Below are 26,008 nucleotides of genomic sequence, written 5' to 3' on the forward strand. Positions count from 1 at the left end.
ACTCTCAGGAGCTTTATTTTTCAGAATAAATATGTTGCCCTGTTATTTGCTTCGTCTTTTACTATGACGCTTCCACAGAAAAGATCCCTGGTCCTCGTCTCCATGAGTAAAGACATGCAAGGATACCAAACAGAGAAATGACAATAAATGGGAATGTCGCACATTATGCAAGTGTTGTTAAAGCTGCATGTGAGGATCCCTGACAAGGATGACCCCGAATCTTTTTGCAAGTAACTCAGAATAAAATCAAAATCTATTACTTTTCCTGCACCCCAGATTTTGACTGATGTTTCCCACTATTTTGCTGATGGGGAAGGCAGCAGGATGCTCTCACACCTCCAAAGATGCTCCTCTCTTGTGAAATAATAGCCCGCTTACAGAAACTCAATATCTGTTTCTTGATCTTTCTCCTCCTGCACTCTGAGGAGATTCCTTGTTAGCTGTGCAATCAATAAAAGACTTATATTCAGCAACTGGTAAATCTAGTTTATTAAAACACAGGTGTGACAGTCAATTCAATTGCTAACAAAGTTGTAGCATGATCAATACAAAAAAACAATTGACCTCCTAAGTGAAAGAGAGACATTCTGTAGACGGAAATTTATCTGATAATAGGGTGCACTGGATGGATACAGAGAAAATATGCTTGTGGGATTATACTGTGGCTATTTTTTTCTATTCCCTTGTAGTACTTAAGGTGTACAGTATCTCATCGGTGGCTCCAAGACTGTCACTTGTCCCTGCTTGGGTCTACACATGACAGGAGAAACCCCTTCCTTTCCATTATTTGTCTGCCATCTCTCTGCACAGGCTACTATCTCAAATGCACTGCCGTTACAAAACAGTGGTAATATTCCCTTTCCTTCGACAGAATGGCACCAGGCAGTGCAGGAGTTCACATGGCATTATTAGGTCAGCTCTCAAGTGTGCCACTGAGTTATTGAAATGATTTGGTGCATGAATTTTAGTGAACTTCCAACAAAACTCTGTGCTTACACCAAAGGCAACATAAAGTGACCAAAACAGATTGTAAATAAACGTAATCCTTAGATAGCCAAGAAAAATGTGGCTTTCCCAGTGATTTGCCAAGTACTTTTCCAATTGACCACCAGTTGTTGGTTTTCTGCATATTTCAGACAGAACTGAAAACTGCAACCTGTGATTACTTTTGTTTGGGAGCAATAACATTGAGCCCGTATCTCTGCTGACATAAACCATCCTTTGGGTGGATTTGACAGACAGGGAAGGTGTTCAGCTTTTTTGTTAGTTTTCCTCTGTGGTGAGCTGCTTCCCTGGAAAACATGACAAAACTTCTTGTCTTTTTTTTTCTTTTTAAAAAATGAAGTAATTAAAACCAGAATCGAACTGTGATCAGACTGAGTTTGGAGCCTGTTTTCACTTAATTGCAAGTGGTCTGATTTTTAGGAAATGTATTTTAGATAGTATTCAGAAACTTAAAAGTGCAGGCAGCTATTTAGCAAGGAGTTCCAAAATACACATAGGTGTATTTCCCCATTGCTTTCTAAAACAGCTTGCCCTCTCCTCCTCTGCCGCCTGTCTTTCCTCTGGCTCCTGGCTTAGAGCTTTCCCATTGCCTTGGTGAGTTTGACTTCAGGGAGTTCAAACCAACTGGAAGTCAATCCTATGAAAAAAAAGGGACCACTTTCCTTCTCAGATCAGGAAGGATGTGAGGGATTAGGGATGCCTTTGGCAGCAGTTTGCTATCGGACTGGTTTACCTGTGTGGAGAAAAACACTCCCTAGCTACGTGTTTGGACTAAAATAATTTTAAAAGTTTGTTTCTTGATCCCTGCATGGGGACTGAGCTGCTTAACCTTTGCTTTCAGAAAAGCATTGGTAACACCAAGCATCAAAACAAGTGTTTCAATGGCCTTGAAGGAATTGGCAAACACATGACAAGCTGCTAGTTGCAGCCCAGTGCTTCATGCGGCAGTATCCTGACCTCACTGACAGCACTCATCTTACTCATAACGGTCCATGCTGATGCTGTTTGCCTGAAGTCATTATCTCACTTGACTATCAGTGAGGTAAGTAAATACCTCAGTGGTCTCCTTAGAGTGGAAAATTCAGAAAAGTTTATGCCTTCTGAACAACCTAAGCCAGTGCCGGATCCTGTTTGGCTCTCTGCCTGCTTCATAAGTGAGACTCAGTGCTGCTTTACATTTCTGTTATTTGCAAACCTTTGGCCAGTGGAAACTGGAACTGATGGGGCACCATGAAGCTGTTGGGTATCGCAGAATCCGAACCATGCACCTCTGACACACAAGGAAGCAGAGCACAGGGAGGCTCAGACACACACTGAGGTGGGCAGCTGAGTAATTTCCCTTCAGCTAGTAGTCGAGTACTGTGGAATGAGATAAATGGAACCTAGTAGAGAGGTAAATTCCTTTTGATCCCTTACCCTGGACAGGGTGAACACCGGAGTTATCTACATTGTTAAATATAAGAGGACCAGGGTTCACACACCAGCATTTGACTTCTGATCACTGTTTTTGCCCATCCTCAGTGAGCTCTTTCCAAGGCATTCTTGCTGCAGAGCTGCCTGGCACTCAGCAGCATGGCTGCAGACCGGGTAGCACCACACAACTTACGCCGTTGAAAAGAATAGACCCAGTCTAGATGTCCAATCAGGATCATATATATGTGCTTTTGCGATTCTGCATCAGCTACCTGCAGAACAAACTTCTGATTTTTACTTTGAAATTTTCAGCAGCAAAGTAATAGAGGACAGGATCGAGGCAGCTGTTCATGGAAGCAAGGCAGAACGAGACCACCAGTGCTTTGTGCACAGGCAGGCCATCCTGGCTGCAGTGGCTGCGCATCAGGTAGACAGTTCGCAGTATGTGATATGGCAGGAAACAAAGGAAGAAAAGGATGAGAGTGATGATGATGGTTGACAGTGCCTTCTTGCGACAAAATGCGTTCTTACATTGTGGAGTCTTGGACTTGAGCAACGCTTTGACTGCAAAGACATAGCAGATGATAATTGTGACAAATGGCAAAATGAAGCCCACGACAAGAACAAAGCTGTTCATCATGAGAAGCCTATGAGAACTGGAGGGGTGAAGGTCTAAGCACTTGGCATGATGTCTGTACCCTGGATTGCCTAACAGAGGGCTGGAGGCTGCCAACACGAACACCCATATGGCTGCACATATTATCCTGGCATACTTCATGTTGGTTACTTTCCAATGCTTGAATGGGTAGACGATGGCTATGAAACGAACCACGCTGAGCACAGTGAGAATGTAAATGCTGTAGTACATGTTCACGTAGAAGCTGTAAGACATGATCCTGCAGAGGATATCACCAAATATCCAATGTGATCCCATCAGGTAATATGTGGCCCGAAAGGGCAAAGTGCTTACAAACATGAGATCCGAAACAGCCAAGTTCTGCATGTAAACATTTACTGGGGTCTTCCTCTGTGAAGGCTGGAAGAAAACAAAAATGGAGAGGCCATTTCCGACAGTGCCCAGGAAGAACATAGAGATATACATGCTGGGATAAATGGCTTGCTTGAAGCTGTCAATAGTACAGTTGAAGGAGCTGTTGGTGTAGTTGTCGTGTAGTGCCATCTCAGAAACATTTATAGTCTAGAGCTGAGTTCTCAGTCTTTCTGTCAAACTGAAAAGAAATGGTGTGAGTGCTGGGGTACAGGTCAGATAGGGAGCTCTGCTATGTGGGACTATTTCACTGAGAGCACAAATTGCAAGTTACAGAAGGCAATGGGAAGTAGAGGTTTGTTAATGAGTAATTACTTGTGATGTCCCTGTAAATACACATCTCAAGGCATAAAGCCCCAAGTCATCCCTAAACAGTTACAGTATTACAGCAGCTGGTTGTTGTTTCAACCTATGAAAGTGCTGCAGTCTTTTAAAGGTGAGTGGTTTGTGTGTGTGCTTTTAATGGCAATTCTCTAGTCTTCTCTCTGTAAAACTAGGCAACTTGCTGTCAGCAGTTTTGACTCCCCAGTTACATTCAATGGAAACACCAAAGCCTGAGCAGGAAAGAAACCATTGCTCACTGGTAAATCTGTGTTTCAAACTAGGATGAAAACCCAAAAGAATTGAATTTGCCCTTTGAAGCTACTGAAAGTTTTCTGGTATGGAGTTGACAGCATGCCACTGAACTTTCCCAAGCAATACCAAAGGTATATTGTCATACATCAGAATGTAGAAACTAAGGCCATTTTGACCTCAAACACTGTGTAAGTACTGTGCTTACATGGCTCCTTTTGAACTGCCTCCTCCTCACACTGTATTTCTTTTTTCTTGGGAGTTTCTGAAGGCTTTCTCTGCCTCTTTTTTGTGGGGCCTTTCCTTCATTTACCACTTTCTCAACCTCTCCTGTGCTCAACTGCTCTGCATCAGACAGTGATCTACATGCATCACAGCTTCCAGGGCAGCCCACGTTTGCAGCCCTAATGAAAATAGCCCGTGAGAAAATGGGCTGTGTTCACAAGAGAGTGATGTTTCCCCCCCAGGAGGCTATAATTCCATTAAATCAAAACCACTCATGACTAAAACACTTCAAATAATTTTTTTTTCTCATTATTCTGTTCCTCGCTGAACTCTTGATTTTTTTCACTCAACTGACCTGCAGCTGGTAGTATTTGAAAAAGAAGGGTTTGGTGTTGATGCTTGCTAATAGTGAGAGCAATTGCCTCTCTACATCTGTCAACATATTCTAGAGATGGAGTATAGAAAATTTCAGCCTAAAAAACAGAACTATGTGGCATTTCTGGATGCATGAAAAAAAAGCTCTTAATGTACTCCAGTGAGAGTGAGAATGGGTTGATAGTACACGACTGCATTGTATCTCTTATTCTGGAGCTCACTGGCTTCACAATTTGAAATTCATTTATCTGCATGGGTGGAGTCTCCCCAGAGGAAAAAGTGGGCTCTAGATTTGGGTGCTCTGGACTCCCAGTTATGTAGTGCAGCATTCCCAGTGTGCTATAAATCAGAGGTAATTGGTGAACTCAAGCCATGGTTTGGGACCTTGAGCTACATTCAAAGCAGCCCACAGTATATTGACAGTGGTGTCTTAAATCCATCTGGCTTGGTTAATGTAGCAACCAGATATACCCAGCAGACAACTTTTTCTGGCCCCACTGCAACAGCGAGTGTGGGAAACTGGGGCTTCTTGATAAACAGGAAGAATGGCATATCTAAGAACAGGCAATAAACTTTGCTTTCAGTAAGAACATCCAAACTGTCTCGTGGGTCAGGAACAAACAGGGTGGGTTTCAGGTGGGAGACTGGACCTATAGGGTCTCCTAAAAGACTTCAGAAGGAAGACTGGCAGTAAGATACAACTTCTCTCTGAGAAAAAAAAGGGTGAGAAAGGGACAATCTGAAATGGGAGTCTCTCTTAAGTGGTACTGCAAGACTTCTCTGATGGAAACTCCCTAGCAGGAGATTTTTTCCATATAGGAGTTTACCTGATGGAAGGTATCAAGTAGAAGCAGCTAACACTTGTTTTGAGGCTCTGAATACAACCCTGGCAGGAGAAAGAGAGCACATCACCTGAGCAAAGAAAAAAGGCTTTTCTGAAATAATTGCTGTGTAAGTAGATTAGATGCAGAGTTTGAGGTTTTTTAACTTTTCTTTACCTCTTTGCAGTCTTTTAGAAGCATGGCTTGAATAGTATGGATTTTATAAATAATTATTTAACTTTTATTACAAATTACAGATATTATAAATTACACCTATTTATTATGAATAAATATTTTTGTTTTACCATAGCCTGGTTTAAGTGTGGTTTACTGTAAGCAGATAGCATAAGAACGTTCCTTCTCAAAGGTGAATCTAACATCCTTAGCAAACAGATGGGTATGCAAGTCAGGTGGGGAACACAGAGAGCAAAAGTAAGAGGACATTTGTTTAATTGGAGAAGATACTAAGCTAATAAAATTGCCCCAAAACTATAAGATTTTAAGCTCAGGATGCAGGTATCAGCCTAGCAGTAGAGTGGGGGATAGCCCATAAACTGCCCAGCATATGACGTGTATGTGTTCCTGCCTAGGGCAGGTTTTGTGCCTGTGTGTGCAGGGCTGGGGATGTGGAGGGGTGAATTTGGCTGTCTTGGGGCAAGAGTGGCTCAGCAGGAGCAAGGCAGGAGCAGGTCTGCCCAGGGACTGGACCTTAGGGGATGCCTGTGCAGATCGCCTGGGGGTGCTGTGATCATTGTGGGCAACAGGGATGAAGGTGGGATCTTCACGGCTCAGCTACAGTGCAAAAGAGAAGCTTGGGACACAGTATTTCAGGGCATGGATGAGAGAGTAGAGAGGAGAAATTTAGGTATGTAAGGAACTGAGGGATCTTTTGGGATAAAGGCAAGCAATACAGAAATGAAAAACTGCACTGTACCCAGAGTGGAGCCAGGCTGCTCGTGCTGCAGATTGAAAGGTTTGCAGAGGAGTGTTTAATTAGAAGCAACAGGGGAGCTGGTGGTGTGGGAGAGCAAGTGGACTGGACTGATGAGACCCATGGGGGCAGTGAACTCACATCCAGTGCATCCCTGAGAAGGCCAGCAGGGAAATAAACCTGACTGCAATAACTGGGGAAGACAAATGCAACTGTCCACAAATCCAGTTGGCTGGTACATGCTACCTGGAGTGACTACTGTCTGGAGTGACTGAGGAAAGGCAAATCTTGCCAATAACTCTGCACTAATGCTCAATGACCAAAACGAGACAAGGGAGCTGAAAGGTTTGGCATGAGACAGCAACCCTGGTGCAAGGAGAACCTCAGAAACCTGCAAGAGAGAAAATAATCTGTGGGAACCTGTGTTGCCATGCTACTAGCTTTATGGTAATGATAGCGGAGGATGCACAGGTGGAGAGAGGAGTGGCACTGGGCATGAAGGACTATATTGTGCAACAACGTAAAAGTATAATGGCTGAAGAGAAACACTGAGGAGTCCTTTTAGGCATACACCCCATACTCTAGTAATAAAAACATGACACTAGGAATGCACTATCAAACTCCTCCTCATGATGACAATAGTCATCAGAAAATGCTAAGTGAGACCTGAAAGCAGGCAGCAACAGAAAGAGATTTTGTGTGAATAAGATACAATATCTATATACAGCCACTGCCTGATACCTAGATAAGTAATCAGGACCAGATGGCATTCATAAGAGTATCCTGAAAGATTTGAACTGTGGTACTGCTGGCCAAGGCACATAACCCACCATTACAATCAGGCACCATGCCAGGGGACTGGCATTTGACCAGTGCAGCTCTCATCTGCAAGAAGGACTTGGGAGGACAGCTCGAGAGCTGTGAGTCAGTTGTCTCAGTGTTGGGAGCTACTGACTGCTGAGACTGCTGAGACTGTTTCCCACCCCTGGTATGTTGTGGGGGAGTCTGTAGTGAAGAATAAAGGCACTGAGATCATTGAAAGACCAGTCTGCTGAAAGAGCCAGCATATCTTCTGAAAAGGGAGATCCTGCCCCACTGAAGGGCTGCAAGGATGATGGATGAAAGGGTCCCAGTGGTCATTTGTGGATATGTATGCATTTATACAGTTGCATTTGTCGAAGCCTTTGACAAAGCTCTGCACTAAGGATTTCTTAAGGAAAAAATTTGACAGAGATCTGGAAGGCATGGTCTTTTGTAGGCTGAATGCTAGCTGAAGGGTAAGAAGCAAACGGTGGGACTTAATGAATCAGCAATGGGATTCTCTAAGGTTTGGTACTCGGACCAGATCTATTCAGTATCTTTGTCAGTAACCTGGAGAAGACAGTTAGCCAGATAGTAGATGCCATGCTGAAAGGGTGGCAGATGAGTGTTAGTGTATTTTAATGTAAGAAGATGCACTCTGGGGAAAATAATCTAAACCATGCCTACATGCCATGAACTTGAAACTGGCTGTTAGATTCGGGAAAGGGCATTTGGCATTGGCATCACTGACCATTTACTGAAGTTATTTCTGCATTGGCTGCAGCAGCATAAACAGCCCAAAACATCAGCAAAATGAGTGGTGTCATCCAGAAGGCTATGGAGAACAAAATAGGGTGTCACCTATAATGTCTCCATGTATACCCGTAGTGAGCAGTTCTCTCACTTGGTTTCTACATCCAAAAAATAGAGATTATGGAAATAGAGAAGGTGCAGAGAGGGGTAAGTGAAATGATCAAGAACAAGGACTAAAGGTAAGTAAAATGAGACAAAGCAAGGACTAAAAAGCCTGAGACTCTTTGATATAGAAAGGAGGAAGCCAAAAACGGATGTGGTCTGAATTTACAGATTCATGAAGGCGATGGGTAGTATGAATACGCACTGTTATTCATAGGACACTGCAATACAGGGACTTAGGGTGCTCAGCAGAGTTGATGAAGTCTGTTTTTTAACGGATAAATGAGGTTGCTTCTCTGTGCGAAGAGAAGTGGGCAGTACTGGGAGCTTGCTGCCAAAGCCAGCAGTACAGGGAGGAGGCTCAGCAGGGTTAAAACAGGAATGAACAAATGTAAGGGCAATAAATGGGAAACAAAAGACTGGGCAGGGATGTACCCCTGCCTATGGTGCCTACGGACAGCAGTCCGGAAGCTGGAGAAATGCAAGGGGAAAGCACTCTGGAAGGTGATCAGGCAGGTGATCAGGCTCCTGCGTTGTCTTTAACCAGTGCCTCCTATTGCCACCATCAGAGACTGAATACTGGTCTAGACGAATGTAGGTCTGAACTGCCAGCACATTTCTTACAGTAACAATTTACTCTTGGTTCCTTGCAGTGTAACAACCGCAGCTGACCTTTCTGTGTTACTCCTAATTCATGCTGGGGAAGTGAGACCAATGCCTGCAGTGATATTGACACAGACTTTCCACCCTGAATATGGAAAAGCTATTACTGGCAAGGTGGCAAAAGTCAGCAGCCCTGGGGTACCCCCAATCTAGTGGAAGGCAGTCAATCAAGGCATAAAGCATCTCAGCAGACAATGGGATCAATTTCTATGCCATACCTAGGCAGAAGGACATGCTCCTTTCGAAAAGGTGTGGTAAAAGGATGCTGCTGCTAAAGGTATGGATATGAAACCTCCACTGTATCTAAAAGTGTAAACACAAAAAATTCAGTTTCCAAACCACCAATCTTGGATCTGCTGCTCTGAAACTCTGCGTTCACTATAAGGAAATGCTGAAGAACCAGGCTTTAGTTAAAGTATTCTGCATATGCAAAGTTAGATAGAGAAATAGGGCTAATCATTCAAAACATAGTTCTTGGTTATGTTAAGGGATAAAAAATAGATCCTCCTGTATGCCAGGAGAAAGAGGTGCTCTCTGCACCTATCACAATAATCTTTTGTCTGAAGAGGACCCCAGACACCACAGCCTCATGTTCATTGTTCAAACAGGAAGGCAGTTATGATGCCACTGCTATAGAGGAGAACACTTGCATTTGCCACTGCACTTTTGAGAAAACCAGAATTTCTCATATTTTTTAAAGTTTCCATTGGCTTTTTTTCTAGCATTCACTTAGTGTTTCAGGAACAACACCACCAAGAGTAAAAGTAACAGAATGTAACATTTAGAATTAATACTAAATTCATCAAACATGGCATTTTGTTAACTTTTCTGTGTGCACAATAATGAAAAGAAATCAAGTATGACATTCAACACCTTTTATATTAATATATGTTTTTTAACTAGTTAAAAAACAAGACTCACTTATTCAAATGCACTCTTTGATTGTTATCCTCCATCTGGCAAACATTCCTAGTTACATAAATCTACCTTTCTGCCAAAAACATTCTCAAGACTGGCTTTGTCATAGAGAAGTTTAGTTCACAATCAGATCTTCTGGCAAATAAAAAGCTTACTGCAAGTAATAAGAAATATAAGTAGGTTGTATTTTAATCATTGCAACTATTTTTATCTACATCAGAAAAAGCAGACAAACCTTGTCCTACCTCGGCTCGTGTGCCTTCTGGTATGCTCAGTATTTCCTTCTTCTGCTTGCTTTTGCTTGCAACTTTCGGTTTAGTTAGTAGAGAGGAAAACCATGAAAACTTGGTGCAACACTCAAATGCTATTTATGCAGAAGCCACAGAAAAGCAATGAGCAGTAGGAAAGGGAAGTAAATCCTGATTTAAAGATATTGCACCTTCTTAAAAGAGAAATGTTCTCAGCTTAACGAGTGGTGCAAGCAATCACATGGTAATCTTTCACAATTTTCACCCAATAAAAGAGGCTCTGCTGTTAAATGCTATGTTGGGAAGCTCTCTGGATTTCTGTATTTGGGTCCACACTTGTATATAAATGCTTTCCATAATTAAAGTTCCTTGGAACATTAGAGGAGAAACTCATATAAACTTCACATGGATTCTTAGAGATATAGTTCTTGGAATTACAGAGAAGACATATTGGGGTTATTTCCCAGGCTTTTCAAACAGAAGTCAGAGGAAGAACAGAAATTCCTAGAAACAGACGTTTCTAGGAATTGATGCATAGTTTCATTCAGCTCATAGTTCAAGGTTGAGTTTACAGAGCTGAGGGACTAATTTTCCTTGAATTTTGATAGGAACAAAATACATTGCTGTTTTAGGCCATGAGCAAGTGGTTGCTGCAGTGAATGCCTTACTCCCCCTTAGCGTTCTACTACTTCTCGGAGGAGCGATGTTGACTGCACAGATGGGTGCTCCAAGACCACTGCAGCTGTGTAATAGGTATCTATATATACTACAGGTATAACAGCTTGGTTATTCCTCTTTTGTGCTGTCAGCTCATGCAGGTGCACCAGACCCATTCAAGTGTTTTCTGCTTGCTCTGTTGTATTTCGTATTGGCAGCAGGTCAGAAGTCCACACATGGTTGTATACCACAGCTCAGCAGATGGGGAGTCTCCCAAAACACCTTCTTGCCACCCACATTTACAGTTATCTGCACCCCAGACTGCTTTGAGTAATGATTGTAATCTCTCTTCCATTGGCCATTTGTGCCTGATTTGGATGTATTGCTCCATTCTTGTTGTATTCATGAACTCGAGAGCAGGCTAAGGAGTTCTCTGAGCATGCTCCCCATGAAGGGTCTTGGTGGCAAAATGCAGTGGCTGCAGAGACTCGTGTCACCAGAGCTCACAGATCCCTATGCCCATGGAGGGTGTACGTATAGCTTGCAAGCAGCTTTGTGGGTGACTTTCATCATGGGACTAAAAAAGGGTTGTAGAAAACTAGCATAGCTAGGAACTAGACTAAACGCTTCATTCTTCAGGGCTAGCTCAAGATCCATGAGTGATGTTTTTTAGCATTTGCTTACATTTGCATTGACAGAGCAAAATAAGCTTAAAAAACTCTCCAATAGAGTTACACATCAAGTCAATTTTCAGGGTCCAGTGTGATGGTGAATCAGGACCCTCCTGAGACTGCTGGTACCTGACTTAGGCTTTGCCAGCTCTCATAGCACTTAAGTCCATGGATAGGTGTCCTCTTCCAGCTGTGGATCCACCAGCCACTTTGGTTGCCGCCCCAGCTGTCTCTGTCTGCCAAGGTGTGCCTGCCAAGTGGCTTTCTTGTGCTCCCCAACCCTGTTCTGTCAACGAGGCAGGTACCGCAGGCACTGTTTCTGCTTACCCAGCTCCTATGGTCTGAAGCAGGGTAGAAATGACCCCATGAGCAGCCAGCAGGCAGATTTCAGGTGCAGAGTCCTTTGAGAGGGAGACATGACATGCAGCAGGAAGCAGTGCAGGGTGCAACTGCTTCAGCCAGTGAGGCCACAGCCAGAAGACACCTATAACCTCGATGTTCACTTGGGAGATACCCCAGTAACTTGGACTGTATCATATCTGCAATGGACAGAGACTAATTTAGGCATTGCAGTAGCAGTCTGATGACATCTCCATCACATGGCACGTGGCGATAATCACTCTGGGAGTGATAAACAGGATGTTCTCAGATACACAAGGTCAGAGACAGAAACATGTGGACAAGCTAGACATTGATCACATTTTATTTTCCTGAATGTGGCTTGAGAACATCTCTTTCACCATATGATATTATTATCTTCATTGCCTGTATAATTTCCCATATTCTTCTTAAACATCCTGCTTTCTGGGGACTACTGTCTCCTCCCTTTTATAAAGTAATTCTGTATTTTCCTTTTTGCCTGGCTTTGAATAAATGAGGTTGGCTGCCAACACACCCTGCACCTGATGAGCTAGATCCGGACTGACTGCTTGGGATTTTTTAGAAACAGTCACTGGATGACTCAGCTTCCGAGGGGAGTTTATTACATTTCTTACTAACAAAAACTTCAGTAATTCTGGAGAAGACATCTCTGAATATAATGAAGAATCAAAGACTTTTATCATAAGATGCTGAGTGCATATCGCATAGTCAACATTTAAGAGCCTAGATTATTTCTGAATTTTGAGTCTCATTAAATGCATAGATGATCAAGGACACCACAGAGTGCAAACAACCTCTCTGGGCTGCATCTACTCTTCATCCTGCCTCCATTTCTATTCTGGTTTGCATTTCAGCCTCCACAACAGCCTGTTGCCAAGACCGAAAAGCAGGAGAGGGTGACTATCCTTTTCCTTCCTCTTCCTCATTAACTCATCTCCCCTCCAGCCTTGCACATGGGTACAGCCCACAAAGGAGTGCTCTAGCTCATGGTGGTGAGTAAAGCCACCTCTGCAGGCTCTGAATGCATAAAACAATCCAAATAGCGGACCTGAAATACGCCCTCCAGGTCAGGCAGAAGCAAAAATTTAGACCCTCATTCCCTTGTTCATCATTTCCTATAGGCTAGTTCAAGTGTCCTCATGGGCTGAGCACTACCTGGTGGGAGTGCCAATCAAGAATCCTGTCCCCCACACTCCCTGTCTATACATCTGTTCAAGCGAGTCCAGAGGAGGGCCATGAAGATGATCAGAGGGCGGGAGCACCTCCCATGTGAGGACAGGCTGAGAGAGTTGGGACCGTTCAGCCTGGAGAAGAGAAGGCTCAGAGGAGAACTTACAGCAGCCTTCAAGGACTTCAAAGGCCCTATAGGAAAGACGGGGAGGGGCTTTTTATCAGGGATTGTAGAAATTGGAAGAAGAGTAATGGTTTTAGGCTCAAAGAGGAGAAATTTAGATTAGATATTGGGAAGAAAGTTTTTACTGTGAGAGTGGCTAGACACTGGAATAGGTTGCCTGGAGAAGGCATGGATGCCTCATCCCTGGAGGGCTGGATGAAGCTTTAAGCATCCTGATCTAGTGGAAGGTGTCTCTGCCTATGGCAAGGGGGTTGGAACTATTGAATATTTAACATCCTTTCCAACCCAAGACATTCTGTGATTCTATGACATCCTAAACACACATCATGCTATTACATGCTCCATAGGGCCAGACCTACTGCCACAGCAGTACTGCGTCACCCTGAAGTCAGGTGAGCTGCTCTCTGAGGGCAGTCCATTGTCTGCTGCATCCCTCTGCCATTCCAGACTCATCCAGCAGGTTGTCATCTGCTTCTCACCACAGCAAAGAGGGGCAAGAGCTGCCTGAAACCCACTAGGTCTCGATGCATGTGTGTCATCCAACAGACTCATACAAGCTCATCAGCTCATGGAGCATGGATGCATCTGCACACCAGCTCGGGCAGCTTGGCAGCCCTGTTGTGTCCATGGCTGAGATGGGGTCTTGGCCTCTGGCTGCAGCAGGAGAGCAGCTGTGGGCACAAGAATTTTGCACACAGTGGCAACGCAGAGGGTGAGAGGTTCTGCCCATGCCACACGAGGAAGCTGGTGGCCACAGCAGAGGCTTGCACAGCATCCCATGAGCTTGTTGGGAGGAAAACCTCCACAGCACAGCTTAGACCACACTGTGCCACTCATCCTCATGGCCAGAGAACAGGCTGCAGGGTTTTACTTGTTATCATAGCAGTTCGTGGCTTGCTTGGAAGCATCTTACCTTTCTCAGCTCTACCTTGATCACTTACTGTCTTATGTCAGAGCCACTGCAAGATGGGTGCAGGTAGGTGATGCAAAGACTCACAGGTTTGCCATTACCATAAAGGACAGAGGAACAAAAAAAAAAAAAGACCCTACACCTGGGTCGGGGCAATCGCCTGTTTCAGTACATGATGGGGGATGACATGCTTGAGAGCAGCCCTGTAGAGAAGGACTTGGGAGTGTTGGTTGATGAGAAGCTTGACATGAGCCGGAAATGTGTGCTCGCAGCCCAGAAGGCCAACCGTATCCTGGGCTGCATCAAAAGAAGCGTGGCCAGCAGGGCAAGGGGAGCAGTTCTGCCCCTCTATTCCTCTCTTGTGAGTCCCCACCTGGAGTATTGTGTCCAGTTCTGGAATCCTCAACATAAGAAGGATATGGAGCTGTTGGAATGGGTCCAGAGGAGGGCTACAAAGATGATCAAAGGGCTGGAGCACCTTCCATACAAGGACAGGCTGAGAGAGTTGGGCTTGTTCAGCCTGGAGAAGAGAAGGCTCGGAGGAGATCTTATATTGACCTTCCAGTACCTGAAAGGGGCTACAAGAAATCTGGAGAGGGATTGTTTGTAAAGGCTTGTGGTGATTGGACAAGGGGGAATGGGGACAGATTTAGGCTTCATATAAGGAAGAATTTCTTCACCTCGAGAGTGGTGAGGCGCTGGCACAGGTTGCCCAGGGAAGCTGTGGCTGCCCCATCCCTGGAGGTGTTCAAGGCCAGGTTGGATGGGGCCTTGGGCAGCCTGATCTAGTGGGAGGTGTCCCTGCCCATGGCAGCGGGGTTGGAACTGGATGATCTTTAAGGTCCCTTCCAACCCAAGCTATTCTATGATTCTGTAATTACCATGGGGACTGTGCATGGGAGAGTTGGAATCCCCAGCACCAGGCAGATGAAGGAGTCTGCATATTTTTTTCCATTGCTCAGTCAATGTTTTGCTGTCTGCAGGCACGAATTTCCAGTGGCAGAATTTCACTTTTTTCATGCCAAGAGTTTTTTCACAAAAAAGGGATGTGTCAAACAAACAGAAGGGATCACCTCCACTGAAGATTTTAGCACTGTATGTCTTCAATGTGGCAGCTTAGCCTACTAACACATATCTAGCTCCATAGAATAAAATTACAAATCCTACATTCATTTTCTGTGCAACCCAGAAAAAAAGAGCATCTGATGTTATGAACATATCTGCTGTCAGTCATAAGGCTGGATAGATGGGAAGATGGAAGTGATTGGTGTGTGACAAAGGGGGAAGAAGCAGGGGCAATGTTAACAGGAATTATTAGGAAAGGGAAGCCACAGAAGGTTTTCAAGTTGTTTCCTTTGCAACATTAGTAATGACATCTCTTTTAATTGCCTGTGTCCTTTCTTAATTGTTTGCTGTTCTCATTAATATACTGATGACTGTAGAGGAACATTAATATATACCTGGAATGCAAAATGACATCTAATGTTGTATTTATACAAAATAAACACTTCTTTTTTAAGTATGAAGCACTAAAACTGCAAATGTATTTTGTCAGCCCTTCCAAAGATGGCTGTGGGCCTTGGGAAGATTTGTCTCCAAAAGCCATGGAGCCAATGGCAGCTGGGAGCACTGATGTTCTATCTGGAGAATAACCGATACAATCCTCAACTCTGAAACGACTGAGCCAGAGCAGGACAAAACACCAAACACTTTCTAAGGCTTTTATCTGGGGCTCATTGAAGTCATTGGGAAGAGTAATGCTTTTTTGGACTAAAACCTAAATAAGACAGCCTTAGAAACTGTGACTGGGAAAAAAAAAAAAAAAAACAAAAAAAAAAAAACCAACTCTTTTTTTTTTCTCTTCAACTAGCTAAAAGTTTTTCATATCTAACATGTGCAAGGCTGTCACTGTGCCAGGTATACACTGTCTCCTCTGTGTAGCACACTTTTCAAAATCTCTCTCTCTACTTCTGCAGCCCTTCCTCTACCGAGCACCAACTACCATGATACTGAAGTGATTTTCTGCTGGCATTATGCCTTTTGAATAACTGCATAGTCTGCAATTGCAACTTCTGTTATTTCTGGTTTGTGTGTTAGACATGACAGCACTGAATATTGATGGGACTATGAAAATGCAGAGGCTGAAGGATATGGCAAGGAATTTAATTGTCTCTATGTTAAGACTGGCTTTCCTAAAGAATTATCATTTGTATATGTTGGTACATGTATGCAACTCTACAGTTCCCTGTGCACACGGCGCTGTGTTATGTTCCATGTTTACTCCATTTAAATGTCTTGCGAATCCTTTGTTACTCTGTTGAACTCTTTAAATACAGAAACTGAAAGAAAACCAAGCTTCCTTTCCTTTCCTTTCCTTTCCTTTCCTTTCCTTTCCTTTCCTTTCCTTTCCTTTCCTTTCCTTTCCTTTCCTTTCCTTTCCTTTCCTTTCCTTTCCTTTCCTTTCCTTTCCTTTCCTTTCCTTTCCTTTCCTTTCCTTTCCTTTCCTTTCCTTTCCTTTCCTTTCCTTTCCTTTCCTTTCCTTTCCTTTCCTTTCCTTTCCTTTCCTTTCCTTTCCTTTCCTTTCCTTTTGACTCTTCTACAATATCCCTGAGCCATCAGTTGGATAAAAACCAACAACAACATTCTAAAATCAGAATGACTAGATTTATGTGCTCTGCATCTTATATTGACTGGCTAAACACCGCTGGAATATACAACCTGCGAGTCCTTCCGCATACACTTCACTTTTCCTGAAATCCACTTTCATGTCAATGTGATCACTGTTAATACCTAGCAAAAACATTATCACAGCCACCAATGTGTCTCATGGAAGCTCCATTCCCTAGCCCCAGCATCTTCAGGCAATTCATTTTTATTACTCTAGTTCCTTTGCTTTCTTTTATCCAATTCATTTCCAGTGCTATTTCACGCTTTCTCTGGATGGAGGGGGTGAGGGGTGTATGTCCATATACAACAGGTGTAAATGCAGCTGCATGTATACATTTGTATGCATGCAGTCCCAGAACTGCATTGAGATGCAAGCACTTACAGAGAAGCCATTTATGCCCATGTGTATTTGTAATATAAATGTCTATATACATATAGGTATACGTATACGTATACATGCTTAATACAAAGGTTGAACTCAAGCATCAAGGCTAAATTGTGTCAGCCAGAATTTAGAGAGCCATGGGAAGAAGTGTGAGACATGAATCCCCTGCTGCTTTCATCAAAGAGCGATAGCTTCCATCTGCCAGAGGTCCCTCTCCCCAGGACTTTCTTCCCCCAGCCACTGGCTGCATCTGACACAAAAACATAAACTTAAATTTCTGTCCTTGGTCTGGATTACAAGAATGTTTCTTCAGATCAAACTCAGGTGGGGTTTGATCTCAGGGGTCACATTTTCTATTCTATCAGCTTTAGTAAATGTTTTAGGGTATTGGGTGCTGTTTGATACTTTTAATAGAATATCATGTAGTCTATACACGTGGTTTTGAAGAAGACAGTAACATGATCTTTTGTCCCAGTTTTTCACTCAGAATTTTAGAAAAATATCTATGTGTCTATGATGGGTCAAAAATATTTTGTAAAAAATATCAATTTCTAAATTAAATTTCCAGCCTTGAAAATTTCTTGGATTACACATCTCTTTTTGCAATTAGGTTGCAAACAATGTCCCCCCAGATAAAAATGAAAACAAAATTAAGCTCATCTTTGTCACAGACTACACGTTCTTTTTACATGTCTTAACAAAATCCTTTTTACCAACATATTCTGAATACAACTGTCTCTGCAGGGCTGGATGCAGCAGTGACAAGGATCGCTCAGTGCTGAGGGGAGTCCACAACCCATACATCCCATCTTGCCACACACTGGGAAGTTGCTGTGCTGAGCTGATGAATGCAAACTTTGCCCTCTGCCTCAGGTGTTTAAGTCTGAACTCTAGGTTTCTTTGCAGAAGACAAGGGAAGACCAGAATGTGCTGTCATCCCGCACATGCCTGAGGACCAAGCCCAGGGACAACTCAGTACCCATCTTTGTGGTTAGTTGTCATCAGACGACCCTGTTCACCATCACTACTAGTGCTTGGGATCAGTCTGGAAATGTCTGAGCAGCCTGACATGGGCTGGCTGCGCAGCCCGGTGACTGTCAGTCAAGCTCCTATGGGGTTTTAAAGCAAAATGGGGAGAGAGCCTACTCTGTCATGATTAAACTGCCTCTGTGCAACAACGACAAGATGGACAAAGACCAACTGCTCTTTTTCTGCAGAAAGAAAATACAGGGAAATACACGGTTTAATTCAGGGGTTTTTTGGCAGAGATGTTTCTTCCACTTTGTTGTTGTTGTTGCTGCAAGACCATAACTCTAATTCTCTTGAAATCCGGAGCATGCCACCAGAGAAGAATTAACACAATGGTTTTAGTTTTATGTAACATTCCAAATACCCAGCGCCTGGGCGCTTTAGAAGAGAATAAACAAAATGAAGTAAGCTGTTCAGCATGTTCCGACACTCGTCCATCTGCCTCCCTTTGTACTCACAGTCCCTCAGCCACAACTTTTCTTATCCACTACTCACTATCAAAAACATGACTCATTTTTCACATAATAGACTGGGGGGAAAGTAGAGAAGATTTTGTACATAATAAAGCTTTCTCTTGCCCAGGATCTCCTGCACCAGCTCTTCTTTTACTTCTCATTAAAATAAATGACACAATGAAAATGTACTTTTCTAGCCCTGTTTAGCTGCGGCAGGACTCATTGTCTATGCCACAATTAGCTCCTTGACTCTCCACATAACCAGGCAAATGAAGCTTTGGTATACCTCATTTTAGGACAAGGAATTTGACAATTTCCCAGGTCATGAGGAGACTAAGTAGGGTTTATACAACTAGTGAATTTGGTGAGCAGAAGGAAGCCTCCTCCCCTCTACCCAGGCATCTTATGAGCTCATGCTTTCATAGCTGCAAAGCAGAAGCCACTGCAAGTAGGAGCACCGGCCAAAATGTCTGCCTGTGTGTCTCTGCCAGGCTGTGAATACGTGTTACATTACCATAAAAGCCGTATTCCCAAGCAGATGAAGTTGTTCCCATGGTAAGGGTCTGTGTAGTCTGCCCTACGGGTGACATCTTCAGTAACCATCCCTTTTCCACGTCATCGAGCTGTACTCTGCTGGCAACTGAGTGGATAGTGAATTCCCGGGTTAAGGCTGTGTTTTCCTAGCACAGAGGTCCCTGCTCGTGCTTTTTACATGCTAGTCTAGTTTTAATAAGGCCTCGTCTGGCTGATAGACAGGAGGCAAAACACACAGCAGGCTGTCAGCAGATTTCCAATTCAGATGCAATCTCACAGCTTTTTTCATACCAATCTTGTGCTTTCCCACAATGAGACCCTCTTATGCATCAGACAGGCTTTGCTGCCACAGGAATCTCTCATGTGCTAGACCAATCGTCCTACAATGAGAACATCATTTGCCAAGCAGATGGGGGAAGGGGTCCAGAAAACCCAGAGGGCCCCTTCCAAGTCTGCTGGGACTCCTGACCTATATGTGCGGTGTTGTGCTGGGGTAAGAAAGGCTCTTACCAGTGTAAATGATCTCTAGCCAGCTGGAAGATGTTTCTGAGTAGCAAACTGATCTTTTGCGTTTCTCAGTGCTGAGAAACGTGATTTTTCTTAGTTGCTACAATCACTAATACCCACCCGCAGGACATGAGTGGGACTGCAGTGCATCACATCCGGTGGAGATGCTCATAAATTTTGCCAGGTTATTTTGTGACATCTAAGTTATTACTGAAAGTCAGAGGCTTATGTAAAAAGGAAACAAGATAAAGTTAATATGCTTTAAAATCAGGGCAGCTATTTACCTTTTGGATTGTAACATGACTTGATAGAAGTACATGACTCAGTCTCCAAAAAAACATCACTCTGAGGGAAGGTCCAAAGAATATCACCATTAGTAAGTCTTTTGCACTTCATTTGCTCGATTCTACGCTTTAATTTCCTAGGCATTTCTTAAGTGCATTCAGTAGGACAATAAGTTTAATTCCTACGAACTAGCTAAATTGCTTCTAGCAAATTTGTATCAGCATTTATATTGTATTAGTATCATTATGTTATAATTTAAACCTTCCATTTCACCAGTGATCAACAGCAATTCTAGCCAATAACCCGAATGTTCTAATTTAACAATAACATCATGTCTTACTTTCTTTTTTAATGATCAAGCATGGTCACTGTAACCTCTGCAGATAACAGAGTAGTTTCTCCATATTACTATAGCAGCATCATTCCCTTTTGTCAAGCAAATCTCCTAGGTCTAAGTATCCCCTATTTGCATCTCTGCAAAACTTAAATACTTCTATAGGGTCAGCAGCATTATCTACCATATCGTCCAGGTACATACCTAGAAAATTCTGCTTCACTTCGACAGGTGATCCCGAAAACATCTGCTAGCGTAAGTAAATTGGCCGTGGGAACTGTATTGTTCCCATTTCAGGAGTATTTTCTGGTTTTCATTTTTCTTCTCTCTAGTGCACAGATCCATCACCCGTACTGCTGAAACATATTAGGACTGGAACTGTCAGGTGGGTTGACTCTGGCTGGATGGCAGGTGCCCACCAACACTGTTCTATCACTTCCCTCCTCATCTGGACAGGGGAGAGTTAAAAAAAATTGAAGGTTCATGAGTCAAGATAAGGATAGGGAGAGATCACTCACAATTACCATCGCAAGTGAAACAGCCTCAATTTGCAGAAATTAGTTTAATTTATCACTGATAAAATCAGAGTGGGATAATGATAAATAACACCAAATCTTAAAAATACCTTCCCTCTTTCTTCTTCACAGGCTCAATCTCACTCCTGAGTTCTCTACTTTCTCCCTTGCAAGTGGTGTAGAGGGATGGAGAACACAGGTTGTGGTCAGTTCATCACATGTTATCTCTGCTGCTCCTTCATCCTCTGGGGGAGGGTTCTTCACAGTCTTCCTCTGTTCCAGCATTGGGTCCCTCCCACAAGAAACAGTTCTCCACAAAATTCTCCAGTGTAAGCCCTTCCCATGGTCTACAGTTCTTCAAGAACTGCTCCAGTGTGGGTCTCTTGCAGGGTCACAAGTCCTGCCAGAAAACCTGCTCCAGCATGGGCTCCTGTCTCTACAGGGCCACAGGTCCTGCCAGGAACCTGCTCCAGCAGGCTTCTCCACAGTCACATCTTCCTTTCGGCATCCACCTGCTCTGCCATGGGGTCCTCCATGGGCTACAGGTGGATATCTGCTCCACCATTAACCTCCATGGACTGCAGGGGGACAGCCTGCCTCAACATGGTCTTCACTACAGGGTTGCAGGGGAATCTCTGCTCTGGCGTCTGGAGCACCTCCTCCCTCTCGTTCTTCACTGATCTGGGCATCTGCAGAGTTGTTTCTCTCACATATTCTCCTTTCTTCTGCTGTGGTTTCCCTTGCATAGTTTTTTTTGCCCCCCTTCTTAAATCTCTTATCCCAGAGGTGTTACCGCCACTGCTGATGGGCTCAGCCTTGGCCGGCAGCGAGTCTGTCTTGGCATTGGCTCTGTCAGACATGGGCAAAGCTTCTAGCAACTTCTCACAAAAGCCACCCATGTAGCCGCTCCACTACCAAATCCTAGCCATGTAAACCCAATACAAATTGGAAGTCTAAAGTGCTAAATTTGTCCCAAAGCTTAAAGCACAATTTTACTATGTCAAGAATTTGTAAAAGTATGATAGAGGCTCTTTTCTGTTTGATATGGCAAAATATTGGAAAGCTAACACAATATTTTAATATGCAAGCTTCCCCTGCTTCAGCATAAGAAATCTTAGCCAAAGTTGGGTTCACATCTATTAACATACCACCTAAATTATGCTTCACAGAATCATAGAATCATAGAATCATAGAAACATAGAATGGTTTGGGTTGGAAGGGACCTTAAAGATCATCCAGTTCAAACTCCCCTGCCATGGGCGGGGACACCTCCCACCAGACCAGGCTGACCGAGGCCCCATCCAACCTGGCCTTGAACATCTCCAGGGATGGGGCAGCCACAACCTCCCTGGGCAACCTGTGCCCATGTCTCATCACTCTCATAGTGACGAAATTCTTCCTAATGTCTACTCTAAATCTGCCCCTTTCCAGTTTATACTTGTTCCCCCTGGTCCTATACACACAAGCCTTTATGAATAGCCCCTCTCCAGCTTTGCTGTAGGCCCCCTTCAGGTATCGAAAGGTTGCTGTAAGATCTCCAGGTCGCTTTAAGATCTCCGCTATAAGATCTTCACTGTTCCTTCGAATGCAATACACAATATTTGTGGGCCATAGCCATAAAAATACAAATATTTTACTTCCCTTTGTGCCATGTCAATGGAAGAAAAAAACAATATGGAATTAGTGATGAAGAGATGGCCAGTATGTCTCAACATACCACAGAGTGACTGTCAGCTCATGCTTGGGTTCACCAACAACTTGAAAGACCATAGCTAGAAAGCAGTAACTGCCTTGGTAGTGCACAGTGGTGGCTTTATATAAATTACCCAAAATTATAAACTATACAATAGGAATTAGACTTGAAACTCAGACACTTGGTTTCGCCTGGAAAAAAAAGCTCCCTCTGGTGTGAGACATGAAAATACAAGAGATGATATATCCAATATACTGCTGTTATTTGCCTGGGTTGTTTTTTTTTTTTAAAAAAAAAAAAAAAAGCTTTATCCTGAAGGCAAAGTTTTGGAAGATCAAACCTACAGATAGACGTAGAGGTTCTTCACATTGTTGCAAGAGAAAAATCAAATAACAAGAGAGGCCACATAAAATCAGTCAAAATGCTCACTTTACCTGGCAACTTGCCTGTGACAGGGACCAATCAATGCTGCCTGTGGAGCAGTTCTATAGAAAGCCAAGTATATAGTGATGCTTCCCCAGCATAGTCTTTCAGCTGTCAAAAATTCTTGCTTAAGGATTTGTGACAGGAGATCTGCCTTGAGATTTAATAACCCTTGATGGGTTTTTCTTCAATCAATTCGCCCATGTCAACCTTTGGTAATTACAACATATTGCACAGAAGAGTTCCTTCACAGAAATACGTATCACGAATAATATTTCCTGCAGAAATAGATGATTTTCATTAAGCATACGTACATTAGAACTATCTGCATGAAAACCACATTCTTTCGTCTTTTTTTAACCTGCTGCCTGCTACGTTGCGTTGGTGATCCTTACAACTCATATTGGAAAAAGGCAGGGAAACATGTTTCTTCCTACATACAGAGAAAAACTTGGCTGACTCAGAATGAGGATACACTAGAGCAGCATCCTAGCTCCAACAGGGGCTGGCAGAGGAGTATAGGAACAAGGCAGACTTACATGGTACTTCCCCTTAATATTCTCCCACAGTACAACTAATTTTAGCAGAGGGAATTTTGTTTGTTATTGTGAATCTGGTTACCACTGACTGCATTTGATTGCCCCTTGATCCTTTACAGAAAAAAGTGGTGCATTTAGAAGACAACATACAGTTTTCTGGAATCACCGCAGTTGAAAGGTTTCCTTTTTTTTCCAAACATGATGTCAGAGCACTTGGTCTGTATTCACTCTTTCCAGACCACACATGTTTTCTAAACTTGTGCCACATACCCATGTCATCTCTCCCACACTGAAGAGTCCCAAACTGCGTACTCATTCCATGTATGGAAGCTGACTTGCATGCCTCAGTCATTTTTTACCCTAAACCTTATGGAATTTAATATTCACTGAGCCAGGGAACTCAATGCCGCATAGAATGTTACAAACGCTGGTGCATTATAGATTTACACAGTGGTATAGTAGCACAGGGTTTTGTCTGCTTGTGAATATTAAAATTAGGTCTTCATACAATGAGCTCTAATTTTTGCAAGATAGCAGTCGGCTCAGACTCTCCTCATCTTATTTATAAAGGTAAAATTGCTGGACAAGGAGGCTTTCAATGTGCGTCATTTTCCATCTGTTTCTACTAAATTTCATGTGTCATTTAATTGCTCTGTTATTCATATTCACATGGTGCTTTTGCAGTTCTGCAAAGTCAACCCTCATCTTTGCAGTTCTGCAGAACAGCAAAATATTCTGCATATCATCCTCAAATTTTATCTCCTCACTTTCTACCTTCTTTTCTAGATTTTTTAGTTGCATGGAACTCAGTCCCAGCAAAGATCTCTGAAAGACACTGGTAGCAATAACTTTTTGTTCTAACAATTGATCATTTGCTTCTACCCTCTCTCTCATGACACAAGTATCTTCCTTTCTATCAAATAGCTGCTCAGTTGCTTTAAAGGTCCCCTTAGATTTTGACTTTTTAATATCTTTTGAATATCATCAGGTATGCTGAATCCAGATCTCCTTTAGTCTCATGATTTTTCATTCACAGGACTGCAATATATTTGTATGACACAATTTCCCATTGTAAAATTTCTTCCTCACTAGGAAGAAGTTCTTTCTCACTACAAAACAATTCTTTGTCACTAAGTCTAGTTTATGCATTTATCCACTAATTGTCAATGATTCTTTAATAGTGTTTTGTGCTACACTAGTACAAAGAGTAATTTGCCTACATACAAGTTTTCCAAATTAGTTGTTCTATTTTTCACACTATCTATCTTCCATTTCTTTGGTACTAGGACAGCTTTAAGTGCAAAGTTATACATTACAGTGGGAACTTGAGCAATATCTACTTTGAGCTATTTTGGTACACTTCGTATAAAGACCATCAGGTGATTGGGACTCATTAATGTTAATTCTGTCTGTTTGTTTCAAGACGTTTTTATTTAAAATTGAGACATGTCCACTGATAAAGCCTCTGCAAGAGGGGCTATCCAGGCTCTTCCTTAGTGGGCAGACCCAAAAATATGAATACATTTGGGTTTTCTCTCTATGGCTTTTTCTTCCCTGCATCTCTCACACTTCAGTCATGGAGCTAATCTAACAATTCCATGACAGGTTTCCTGCTCCTGATGGGGATTTGGGATTTATTAAATTTATTAGGATTTATTAGGAAGTTTTTTGGCCCACCTTGCTACAATTTTGCACTTAAGTACGTCTTACATATCTTCCCATTTTACCTTATTTGGGCAGGACTTCAACTGTTCAAAGGAAGCCTTCTTTTTAATAGCGTTCGTTTCAATTATGTGCCTTCTTTCTGTACTTTCTCAAATCTTTTTCAATTAGCAGGAAGCTTTTTTTTTTGTTTCTCTGCTATGGCATCCTCAACTGGTCCTGATGTTTTGAGCAGAGATTCAGTAAGGGGGTTTTACTTGTTTCTATGGTCCTTCTTGCTTCTTTTGTTCCTGAAAATGTTATCAATCCAAGTACATCATGGTCATGACTACATATAGTGACTGTTACCGTGGCTCTTATAACAGTCATTATGTGCTAATATTAATCCTTCATGAAGTGCTGAGAAACCTATGCCAGCTGACCCTGCCTTGAGTAGGAGGACTGGACTAGACAATATCCAGTGGTGCCTGCCAGCCACAGCTCTTCTGATTTTATAATGTGATATTCTCTAACAACAACAACATACTAGAAAATAATGTAATGTGGGTATAATCACACTCATAATATATTCATATAATAGTACATGCTAATGCTATGTTTTTCTTCATAAACCTGGATTTCACTCCACAAAGATTCCATATTCCTTCGTGAACACTTAGTTAACTTGATTAAAGTTTTCTGTTAGACAGAACAGACCTCCTCATCTTTCAGGAATGCTTTGCATCTTACGTCATCATAAGCCCTATCAGATTTCTGATAAACCTATTACACAGCTATCCTCATTGAAATTTTCCACTTCAGCCTGTCTGTCCCATTTTCCAGACTTCAGCTATTCTTCCACATTTCCTATTCGAATATTGCAGCATTTTGCCCTGTCTTTTACTCAGTAATAGAGAGTATCCATGACTTTCTCTCTACTGGATGCTACATCTCAAACGACATGCACCACCTTCAGTGCAAACAGCACAGTTACCTTACGGTTCAAATGAAGTTCATCTGTCTGGTGTATATATATATATAGGTGATGATCAAACTGACCACTGCCATAGCTTTTGCTTCCTACAGAAGCTG

General features: G+C 42.7%; 1 protein-coding gene across 2 annotated transcripts; it reads right to left on the bottom strand.

Annotated features, from left to right (window-relative positions):
* Positions 1 to 475: 475 nt before the first annotated feature.
* Positions 476 to 10,297, bottom strand: CYSLTR2 (cysteinyl leukotriene receptor 2). Of its 2 annotated transcripts, none has more exons than XM_054056910.1 (2): positions 9,924 to 10,297; positions 476 to 3,647 (listed from the first exon to the last, which is right to left on the bottom strand). In XM_054056910.1, the coding sequence occupies exon 2, from the start codon at positions 3,596 to 3,598 to the stop codon at positions 2,687 to 2,689; it is 912 nt and encodes a 303-aa protein (XP_053912885.1). In that variant the 5' UTR covers positions 3,599 to 3,647; positions 9,924 to 10,297; the 3' UTR covers positions 476 to 2,686. The 2 variants fall into 2 exon arrangements, with proteins under 2 accessions (XP_053912885.1, XP_053912884.1); XM_054056909.1 differs by having other exon boundaries at positions 9,934 to 10,296.
* Between the last annotated feature and the right edge of the window lie 15,711 nt (positions 10,298 to 26,008).

This window comes from Cuculus canorus, chromosome 1 (genome assembly GCF_017976375.1).
Source record: "Cuculus canorus isolate bCucCan1 chromosome 1, bCucCan1.pri, whole genome shotgun sequence".
Taxonomy (NCBI): Eukaryota; Metazoa; Chordata; class Aves; order Cuculiformes; family Cuculidae; genus Cuculus; species Cuculus canorus.